Raw genomic sequence first — 11,604 nt, 5'->3', positions numbered from 1 at the left:
AAAATAATCTTCCAATCAAACATTACATTTAAAGATATTTTTAATCATATCAAAATTACTTTTAAAGTGTAAAATCAAATATTAAAATGATTCATTACTAAACGATTTTTAGAAGAGTAATTATAATTGAATCACTTCGACTAAAAATACATATTTTAAAATAACTCTCAAACATAGTCATACTTCTAGGATATTTGTTTCTAATGGAAGAAAGGAGAAGAGATAAATTAACAGGAGGCACTGTCAAAAAAACAAAGAAAAACATAGGTATTACATAAAAAAAAAAAAAGACAATACGTGGACTAGATATTTATTCTTTATATTGATTTTTTTAGTCCAACAACATGGGATAGAAATTCTTATTAAAAAAAAAAAAAGAGGATATTTTAAGGAGATATATATTTTAACCGGAAGTTGTTTATGCTAAAAGTTGATATTAGGTCAGATTATAGTAGTAATTAGGGTACCACTTTGATTAGGATCTTTCTAATTTTTTTCTCTGGTAATATAGCGGTATAATTTGTCGAGATTTATTGTTTTGAGATTTTGTTATTTTATGCTTCTAGTTATGACCAGATTATAGAGTAGATTTTGACTTGGATTTGTGATTTTTTACTTATCTTGGAAAAGCTTTTCCATATCAAAATTACTGGTGTTTGTTTATTATTTTTTCTACTTGTTATTTCTTATTAGGAACACGTCAGAGATAATAATTAGTCCTTAGAACATAGTGTTTATTCCAACATTTTTAACCTTAAAAAATATAATTTTGTATCTTATCTATAAAGCTATATGTTCAGATGGACTGAAAATTCTATAATAAGATGAATTGTATATTTACATGTGGATACACCTGTGATAAGTCATTTGTAGTTGAATTATTTGTAGTTGAATTCCCCTTCTTCGGCAAAAAATAATAAATAAAATAAAATCATCCAAAAAATAGAGATCAACAAATGATATAACAAAATTAAAATCAAATATAAATTTATGTTTACCAAATAGTATAACCTATAATTAAAGACCTCATGTCATTAAAATCAAATGTCATAATATCAAATTTATCTACCAATTACAACAATAGGATGGATTCTATTGCTCTCCCAACTATATATATAATATATATTCATTTTAGAGAAGTGAGCCAAATAAAATGATATAGTTGGAAGATAATGCAGCCTCAAAGTTGTTAAGTTATCTTATCACCATGAAAAAAAAGTGAGGGGGTAACATTTCAATATCGATGATTTAGTTTCTCCGCTTAATATTGTAAGGAGCAATAGATGATACAGAGGATCTTTCCATCAAGATGTGAGGTGTTTGAATTTTTCAAAACTTCATGAACATGCAGAAGTGAAAGACGAGACTCATTTACCAGACCATGGCATGTTTATTCAAATGATAAACAATTAAGGTGAAGTCGAAATTAACAACAAATCTTTTGCAAGTTCATTATCACAAAGTAGTTTCTTTTCCCTTTAGTCTCAAATTCATTTTTAGTTTTATAATATATTAAAATATTTAATCAATTAGGTTCTTTCATTAAAAAAAAGTTAATATATCATTAAATTATTATTTTATTAAATACATTTTTTCTAGTACAACATGTAGGAGTGGGGATTGAACTCACAGCCTTATAGTTGGAGGTATATGTCAATTACCGTTGAGCTATGCTCGCTTTGACATTAAATTGGAATCCAACTTCACACATAAAGCTCAATCTATCCTATCAACAAAATTCAATCCAACAATCAATAAAATTCATTTATTGCATGTGACATGGCAACGTATTCAAATATGTTTATGAAATAGTAATTTAATGACATTTTTCTATTAGCAAATTACATTGAATTTTTTTTACAAAACCACTTAATTGATAATTTCTAATACATAAAAGATCAAATTGAAATTTTTAAAAGATTAAGAACCGAAACAATAATTTTGTTTTTAGACCCTTTGATATATTTAGCTTAAACCCTAAAAACATAAACGAGTAAAAAAGTACATTTTGATTCTTGATGTTGGGACATGATTCTTTTCGGCCTCTAAATTTAAAAAACCATCGTTTTTGTTTTTGGGATATTTGGTTCTTGCAGTTTGAATTTAGTTTTAATTGGTATTTGAAGTTTGAGTGTAATTTATAATTGGTCCCTAAGTTTTGACTGTTAGTTGACTTAACGATATTCGCCATTCTCTTTTGTCTTAATAGCAAAGCTTACTCAATATATATTAACTGTCACATCATCTAGACCAACCAGCAGTCAACTCAATTTAGATGTTCATTAAAAATCAAACTCAAATCTCACGAGCCAATTTAAAATGAAATTCAAACTTGAAGAATCAAGTATGTCATTTTTGAAACTTAAGAACCAAATAAAAACTAAATTCAAATCTTAGAAACCAAATGTAATGGTTTATTAAATTCAAAGACTAAATAGAAACTAAATCCAGACATCGTAGACAAAAAAATATATTTTACCCAACATAAAATGGTTATGGGATGAAAGCCTAAAATAAAATAGATGGCCTAATATAGAAGGACTAATGTCCTCACCCCATTAAAAAAAATTGACAATTCATTCATTTTTTTTATAAAAATCTTTTTTTTTTTTTGCATTTATCTCGTGGGGAGAAATTAGCTCCAAAAGTCAGGAGGAAGCTCCACGTGAATTCCTAGAGTCCAGTAATATATAGATGAATATTTCTTTTAGTTCTGCATAATTCCTAGTAGTGCAGTTTGTCTATATGGTACTGGACCCTGCACTTATTCGAAATTTATCCATTTTTTCTAGTACAACGAATGGGAATGGGAGTTTTGAACCTCTGAAAGCAAGGAACATGTGCTAATCACGTTTACGGAAGTATAAAAATGAATTAATAAATGAATATGTTTAAAAGGATCTGAACTAGTAGTAATTGGGATTGTGAGCATAATAGGCAGAGTCTGTGTCTCCGGCGAGTTGAAGGCCATAATAATGCCAGAACTTGTCCGGCTCCGGGAAGCAAGTCACGGTGAAGTCGGGGCGAGAAGACGAGAAGGAGCGGCATTCGTTGGCGGAGAGAGAGGGGAAGATGGGCCTCCGATTGTCGTGCTCCAGCGAGGGAAACATTGAGAAGCCGCCGCCGGGGAAGGCGGGCGGCGGTTGAATCTGGTTCTGCTCCGGCTGGTCTTGGTCGGCGGCGGGGGGATCGGGTTCCATCTCTTCGACGTCGAGGATTTCGACACGGCGGTTCATTTTCTTTCTGATCTTTATGGCGACGTCGGCCGGCGTGAATCTCCCGAACACGATCACTCTGTAACGCTCCTTCTCTATCACATGCATCTCGATTGCTTCACCATACACCAACACACTATTCAATTTCCCATTTCCATGTATACATGTTCTTCGAAATGTAAATATTTTATATACTGTTGCAAAACAATCACCAAAATATATATAGATGACGTGTAACATTAATACTAATTTTTTTAATTAATTTATTTAGAAATTGTGAAATGCTTATTTGTTAATTTAAATTTTTTTACAAATTTTTTATGTTATAACTTTTACATTGCATCGATATTTTAATGAAATTTAGATCTTGACATTTTCATCGACATCAACATTTAAAATCGTAAAAACGATGCAAGAGGGACGCAACAAAAAAGACAGGAAAAAGAATGATATGGTGAATTTCCAGGAAGCAAAGAAAAACTAAACTAAAATAGAATAAGAATCAATATTAATTACCAGTTTAATCCTTGAAATTTTGTAGAGTTATGTTTAGTAAGTACTTTTATTTTGAAATATGTTTAATAGCTATCCGAGACTGTCCAATAAATTCTAATTTTATGTCCAATTTATTAGACTTTTAATTTTAGATTCAAGACTTATTAGGCGGAAAAAATTGAACTTCATGAACCAGCTTTTAGACATGACTTTTGTGTCTAACACGTTATTGAAACTCAAAAATATAAAAATATGTTAGGAGTATATTAGATATAAAATTAAAAGTTTAAGGACTAGCATTTTTTAAAATTGATAGACATAACATTGCAAGTTTAAAAAATTAAAAAAAAAAATCTATTGATGCGAAACTTTAATTAGGATCGATTTTGTAAGAGGTTTGTTTTTTGTTTCACCTAAAAAGACCTCATATTGATAATTATTCTCACTTATATACCATTAATCCGTGGGGATGTTGTTTGCACTCCTTGCAACTCTAAGAATTGGATTCTTGAGTATTGGTAACCTGTAATTCTATTTGTCTTTATTAAAAATGAGTAAACAAAAACAATAGATGAAAATGTTACCAAACACACCCTCACCTTTCATGCCCAGGATGATCCTCCTAAGCTTCCTACAACACGCATTGCAATCAACATTGATCTTCATCACCATACAGAATTTCTGCAAAACATTTCATGTCAAATAAAATTTTAATTTGCTTCCTCCCAGAAAAAAAAATAATGAAAAAAGAAGAATATGTTGGTAGAAATATTTGCTTGCCTTTTTCTCAGACATGAAAGTTGTGGAATTGAGAGGGGAAAAGGGAGTTATTGGTGGAATGGTTTTGTTGTGTTGAAAAAGTTGAGGTTTTTTGTTTGGATTTTATGTATATTTGTGCAAACTAAAGGAATCTGATTCTGTTTGGTGTTTGGTGTTTGGGTTGGCTTAATTTGTTGATGTCTTCTTGTTCTTGACTTGAGATTTAAATTTTGTGGAAACTTCCTCCATTTGCTTTTCTCTTTGCATTGCCTTCATGCAACATACTTGAATCATATTTTCTTTTCTTGTTATTTCTATTCATAAGTTAGGTCTAGCTTTGGAGGATGATTTTCTTCTTAGTTTTTTATTCTATATTATGAGGTTCTTTATTAAAAGAAAAAATGGGTTTCAAATCTAATTAAAAAAAAAAAAAAAAGATACAATTTGTTGACGGGGAATTTCGGAGAGGTCTACGTGTTTCTCAAATGAGTGTTTGTGCCAAGAAGTAAGTCAGCCTACAACAAAAAAATTTGATGTTGGTGCGGTGTCCCACCTAATACACTCTAACGCTCAAGTCAGTAATCGGAGTAAAAATAGGGGTGAACGCCGCCTTAGGGTTTTAGTGATAGTTTTTTCACCTACCTGGTGTTGGGGAGCCCTTCCCTCTTTTAGGTGTGGGGTCAACCAGGAAGGACGACGATTGTGGAATAGCAGAGGTGCACCGAACTGTACGAGACCCTGTTGAAGGGGCGTACGTCCTCGACAGATCATGGGTGGCACCTTCATTCGCAGGCCTGCAAACCTACAACCTGCAAGTTTGCAGGCTGCAGTTCTCAACGCACCCTTCGTACAACAATGGTGGCATCGCACCTACACAGCGTACGGCGATAACCGTCTGTGGTCCTACGCCTCACTGTCGCTCTCTGAACCCGACGCGTGTCTTGCTCAGATTCCTCCCGACATAATTAATTGAAACTTTCTAAAACTCATATAATAAATAGACACAATAATCAAAAGTTTATATACTAAACTTTTAATTTAATTATGGATTAAAGTTTAGATATTGATATGAATAAAAATACCGATGTTAATATCAATAACAATATCTTTCAACAGTTGCGTCAAATGAGAGCATTAGGTTGTATGAGTATAGGAAATTTTTGGGATAGGGTTGAAGTTTTGGTCACTTTTATTTGGTGACCAATAAGCTTTGAATAAATAATGAGAGGGTGGGAAGTTTCAAGAAGGGCTGCCACCACGCCTCAAGTGGCGGCTTTGCTTTTATCTCCCTCACCAACCCATCACTTTCCAATAAATTTTAGATATTACGGAAGATCGTTCACTCTCGTAGATGGATTTTTCATTTTCTATTGGTTGATTTTGAGTTTAATTTTTAAGCATTACTAATTGCTTCAAATTTTGAGTTTAACTTATCTGATGTTAAAAAAAAGGTTCCTAATTCATTTTTGGTTGACTTTATTTTTCCTGATACATATAAACTAAATTTGCAAAATAAAAGTAAAGGAACAAAACACTTCTTTTATTCTTTTAGAATTAAAGTTCAATCCTCCACTTGAAATCCAAAGCACCAATAGTGCTTTAAAAGATTGTTCTTAAAAATACTTAAAAATCTGCATCATCCCAGAACTTACAAATATAAGATTTAAAAAAGTTAATTACAAATATGTCTCTCTTTTTTATATGATAATAGAACTTATCCACTCAAGTATGAGATAAACTATGACAGATATATGACTAGTTTCAGAGTTTCAAGGGTTGATCATCATTTGCACAAATTAAATGATCAAATCTTTCTTTAATTTTTTTTCCTTTTTTTGTCATTTTTTGTATGCCTACAATTATCTTTTTCTCAGCTTAAAAGGTTCACTACTACTTAAGGGCCTTCTGTTAATATCAAACTTATTCACCAAATAAAAATCAATAGGCCAATTCTATTTGGAAACCACAAACCAACACATCAGAAATCAGAAGAAAAGACCAAGTTGAATTAAGTGGCACAGTGGAGCTGAGTTAGAAACCTTCTAATTCTTAGATTTTCATTCTGCACTAACATTAAAATTTTGATGCCTCAAACATGAGGGAGAGGGCTTTGTGATGCCCATTGGGCTGTCATTACATATACACATACAAATAACTTTAGATTGGACACGCACACTCCCTCAAGTTAACCTTTCTATGCTATCAGATTACAAATAAAAGCAGGTTAGCCAAAAAAAAAAATACAAAAGAAAGCATCGAATAGATGCACCATCACTATAAAACTAAAATAAATTGAACTGCTAAAAGGGAAGATCAACAAAAAAAGAGCACAATCAATCCACAAGGCAGTTTTTGTTTTTACCAAATCATCTTGACATTACCAAGCTTGAGAGAGGAGGCACCACTGATGAAGTGAACAGAGAATCCCCAAGGTACTTGCAGTTATCATGATCTACTTTCATGGATGCTGGAATAACAAATCTTTCACATGGACTGGAAGAAGCTAACGAGGGAGGAAAGGATTTGCTTGGATCCTCGAGATGCTTCGGCAATGAGTTGCTGCCACTGGGCTGGCTTCTTTTTCTCGAAACTGTCCACCGCAGTTTAAAGAGCGAATCGTCCTTGGAGAGATCTGGAACTGTGCAGGATTCTTTAGCCTTACCGGTGTTGGAGTTTGGACGAGGTTCAATTGATTGAATTCTATCTTCATCCGGTTGTTGCTTCGTATCGCAAATGGCAACTTGGGTTGACGTGGTTAACTTGCCGTTGGAAGCCTTATCGGTGAGGCCCTTGTTCCCGGTTCGAGTTAAAATGGAGGTTGCAATGTCTGCCCTTTCCTGCATTTGCATCCACCTGTTTCCGAACCATTCTTGAGAATGCCTCAACTCACCGGGGCCAAAAACTAATTCTTGCTTTTCACCTGAACATATATTAGAATGCAAATTGGTTAGAATTAAGAGAACAATAAGGGAGGGGGAGGTTTTTTTTTTATCTAGAACAATTTTCATTTAAATAATTTCAAACCTTGCAAGTGAACTCGGAGCTTCTCTTCAGGTTCCTTCCGAACTACAATTCCTTCCCACCAACCGTCATGCCACCATACATCGACAACTGTCCCGATATTGTAATCTAAGGAAATTTTGCTACCCATACCAGGCTGTGGACGAACAACTAATCTTCCATTGATGCGCAGACCCAATTGATCAGGGGCTGCAACTCTGGTAGATGAAAGCCATTCCTGCATATATTCAAACAATTACATTTAGAGGAGCATTGGCCACATCAATCAAGTTCATCTTAAGTTTAAAGCCACAGAGACCAAAATCAGCAAAAGAAAACGTACCACAAGTTTATTTGATTCAACGTCTGCATCCTGAAGATCATGATATTGGACCTTGACCTTGTCTCTACGCTTCTTAATTATAGAAGCTCTGAACCAACACCCTCTTATGCCACTGTCTTGTGAAAGAACTTCAACCTCCGATCCTACAGTTAACCGACCTGAAGAATTGTTGTTCTTCAACTCCTTGCCTAGAAAAGTTTTGGAAGCACAGCCCCCTCTCGGACTGAAGATGACACCATTGCTTTTAAAATCAACCATGTTGTTACCCGAGCCACGAACATCTTGACAAGAAGACACATGTGCCAGTGGCTGCTGCCTCTTGTCAATATTTTGCAAGTCATCATCTTTTGACCGTCGGTGCCTCTTTCTAGGTCTCATCGCAGCATTCGCGTCATCTTCCGACTGCTGAGGCTGGCCATGGGATTTTGAGGAAGAAAGAGCATACATGTATCTAAGTATTTCTTGTTTCCAATACCCTTTGACCTGTGTAATATCAAAGGATTTGATATCATCATTATCAAATTGCCTGTCACATACAAACGGCTCCAATCGAGTATGTTTAGCCTCGTTCTGGAACTTCTGAAAATGGTGGGGACTGAGAACAGTCGCCAAGCCATCTATGCACTCAATACTGAGATCTTGAAGACAAAGAGAAAAGAAAATCTCTCTGTCATTAAATTTGCGGGGCAAAACAATATCAACCTCATCAATTTTGTGAAACCATCGTACCACAACCATCCTGTTGCTTCTAGAGTCCTCATACATATCCTCCAAGTATGCAACAAGACGCTTGCCTTCCTCGGCTAAGACGTAAACGAAGTCATGAACCTGAAACAAAAGAAGATACAACAAACTGAGATTAACACAAGACAACAACAAATGAATGGCAGTTTTCGAGGAAAAGTGATGTCAAAGTACAAACAAGAACTGTCAGCATACCGAGATCTTAATACCATTCCGACTGAATGATGGATAGTGCCGACGCTTTCGCTTACACGTCCAAGGACATCCTAACCATGAAAAATCCCTGGTATGTTGACCCAATTTTATCTGTTGGACATCCTGAACAGAAAACCATAAATCAGAAGCTCACCTAAAAACCAAACAAAAAGCCATATAGATGCAGAGGAAAGAATTGATATATGATAGTTACATTAAGATAGGAAAAGGGTCCTAAATTAATCTCTACTGCAGTTTAAATATACTTGTACAGATCCAATGAGCCATTCGGAACTTGCAAGACTTTGAGCCTGCAGAATCCTAAATGACTTGCCAATTCTGAAATACTTGGAACCGAAACACACAGAAATGGATAGAACACAGGACTATCAACTGGCTGGACAGTATACCATCTAAGAGCTTTACCTTCAAAGGTCCATCCTGAGAGGGGCAAGCATCTGCACCATCCCGGTCCATCATACGATCAGATGGTTGACGCTGAAAATCTAGAAAAAGCAAATAACTGCATCGATTAAACTACGAAGACTTTGTGGCTAAAGATTCAAAATAAAGATGATAATAGACGTGAAAAATTAAAACATAGAGGGAAAAATAGCCATGTAGTCATGTAGAAGAATAAACTAGAAACCAAAAAACAAGGAAGAAAAACGAAATATTGTGCTCGAGAATTTAAAAATGCCCAGCCAGAAAAATACAAATGGATCATTGGGAGAAGAACCCATTTGATAAGGCGGCAAATATTAACAATCAAACACATAACAATTTCGGCCATGAAAGATCTTAACCTATGATTATGAGGCCAAAAGTATTCCGATGCTTCAATCAGCCCTTTAAAATTGAATAAGTGCGCCTGCAGCCCAGATAACTGTCAGTTCACAAGAACACGAACACCAGAAATCCATGGTAGAGATAACTAATGGTATTGACGATGAAAAAAATAGCCAGGTGAAAAAGGAAGCGTAGGAGAAGAGAGGAAAGAAAAATCAAATGAGATCCGGTGAAGGCTGGAGGAAAATCAAAACAGAGGTAATTTTAGGAGATACGGATTCAGGGACGCTTGTCGACAGGTAGGTAAACATCCTTATGCCAACGCAACCCAAGGAAATTAAAGAAAAGACAAATACAAACGCCTAGAAAGAATCCTAACTAGTGAAGAAACCAATATCCGTAAAACTTGGCAGCAGGAAAAACGTAGTTTTGAAAAGAAGTACGTCAGGAATGAAAACTCCAAAGGAGAAACTTTCTAAGAAGCCAACAGAGCCCACCCGAACAACGAAATCACCCATGGCCGGAACACGTCAAGATTTACAGAGATCGGACAACTGGGGGGGCAAAAAGGTCGCAAATGTTTCCTGTTCAAAGCACAAGACATTCGACTTGATGATATGAAGAGCGGTTCATGAGAATTTCGAATGAACTGGCTCTTTCTGGAAAAGTAAAATCCTTTCCCAAAGATTTATCTCATGCACACAGCATCCACTCGCTGAAACATGGCGAGGGAAGAAGCGACATAAGCGAGATCTGGAAACAAAAGGGGGGATGAAGATATAAAAATTGATGGTCGAAAACGAATAAATCATTCCTATTCAAAATAACCCAGATCTAATGAAACGCCCTCAGCAAACCAAAAACCCCTCACTATCTAAAAAGAAAAAACGAAACCCAAAACGGAAGACAGAAATTCAAAAACAAAAATCAGGTGGAGGAGAAGATGAGAAGAAACTAGGAACTCCGTGATGGAAATTCCGGAGATGAGAGAAAGAAAGAGAGACGCAGTAGTACCAGAAACAACAGAGCTTAGCCACTCAACCACCTCTCTACGAGATTTGAGCTTCGTGAGCGACGAAAAAGGCCCCACGGAATTAAGGAACCGATTCTGCAAAGCATAGTGATAAGACATGTGCCTCAAGCTCTTCTCCTTCCCCACGACCGCCAGATCTGAGCTTCCGTCGCCGCGCTTCAGATAATAATGAACCTCCCTTCTACCTCTGTCACTGGATACGAAAACCTCATACCAGCTCACAAACCCACACGCCACCGTCGTCGTCCTCTCCGGCAGTGAAGCAACCGTTGCTACCGCCGACAACCTCTCCATTTCCTGAAAAGGGTCGAACAAAACCGACCGAAGCACCGCAAAACAAAATCTTCAGCCCGCAGAAATCGAATCTGAAAACCCCTCCGCGCGTTTTAAACCTTGAAACAAAGATTTACAGGGATTGGAAAGCGAGAAATGGGAATTGAGATGGGTCTTTTCTTTTTCTTTTGGTATCTCCTCCGTTGTTCGGCGAATTGTTGTAATATTGAAGAATTTGATTGAGAAGAAAGTAAAACCTCCGGCAAGCGACTCGCTGGGGCTCCGGGAATATATAAAGGAGGAGAAGATTGGAGAAGGCGAAAATGGAAGTTTGAAAAATTATCGAAATGGTAGAAATAGCGGAAGCTAGGGTTTCGAGATTGCGGATTTACGGATAAGGATGGACGGCCCAGATTGAATCGACGAGGATGATGTAACAAAATCGCGCGTATTACTTTGAGCCTACGGAATGCCCGAAACGCCCCTGCATAAGAGGCGAATTACGGCGAGAGCCATTCGCGTGAGGGGAGTCACGTGCGGGAGGGGAGGGTTTTGCAGAGGTGCGAACGGGTGTAGGCGGAGAAATTTAGGACCGGTTTTCGAAGAGAGAGGAGAGAGAAAGATGGCCGTAATTTCCGGTGAGGGGGCGAAGACTCGCTCCTTCTGATCTCAAGTTGTCAATTTTGCGAATTTCTTTTTATTCTTTTCAATTTTAATGGGAAAAAAATATGCTGAATTTGGTCTTCTTTTGTTTAAAA

At 36.1% G+C, this 11,604-nt stretch overlaps 2 protein-coding genes across 4 annotated transcripts; both read right to left on the bottom strand.

Annotated features, from left to right (window-relative positions):
- Positions 1-2,666: 2,666 nt before the first annotated feature.
- LOC111007911 (uncharacterized) lies at positions 2,667-4,639 on the bottom strand. 3 transcript variants are annotated; one of them, XM_088122811.1, is made up of 4 exons: positions 4,491-4,639; positions 4,310-4,391; positions 4,165-4,233; positions 2,667-3,331 (listed from the first exon to the last, which is right to left on the bottom strand). In XM_088122811.1, the coding sequence occupies exons 1-4, from the start codon at positions 4,503-4,505 to the stop codon at positions 2,907-2,909; spliced, it is 591 nt and encodes a 196-aa protein (XP_087978937.1). In that variant the 5' UTR covers positions 4,506-4,639; the 3' UTR covers positions 2,667-2,906. The 3 variants fall into 3 exon arrangements, with proteins under 3 accessions (XP_087978937.1, XP_087978936.1, XP_022136147.1); XM_088122810.1 differs by lacking the exon at positions 4,165-4,233 and having other exon boundaries at positions 2,667-3,409; XM_022280455.2 differs by lacking the exon at positions 4,165-4,233.
- A 1,857-nt stretch (positions 4,640-6,496) lies between these two features.
- Positions 6,497-11,188, bottom strand: LOC111007667 (Agenet and bromo-adjacent homology (BAH) domain-containing protein). The gene is made up of 6 exons (XM_022280109.2): positions 10,555-11,188; positions 9,178-9,257; positions 8,752-8,874; positions 7,813-8,640; positions 7,494-7,707; positions 6,497-7,389 (listed from the first exon to the last, which is right to left on the bottom strand). The coding sequence occupies exons 1-6, from the start codon at positions 10,865-10,867 to the stop codon at positions 6,836-6,838; spliced, it is 2,112 nt and encodes a 703-aa protein (XP_022135801.1). The 5' UTR covers positions 10,868-11,188; the 3' UTR covers positions 6,497-6,835.
- Positions 11,189-11,604: the final 416 nt, after the last annotated feature.

This window comes from Momordica charantia (genome assembly GCF_013281855.1).
Source record: "Momordica charantia cultivar OHB3-1 chromosome 4 unlocalized genomic scaffold, Mcharantia_2.0 BLBB01000004.1, whole genome shotgun sequence".
Lineage (NCBI taxonomy): Eukaryota > Viridiplantae > Streptophyta > Magnoliopsida > Cucurbitales > Cucurbitaceae > Momordica > Momordica charantia.
Note: the sequence above shows the minus strand (reverse complement) of the source record. Positions and strands in the feature narration are given on the sequence as shown.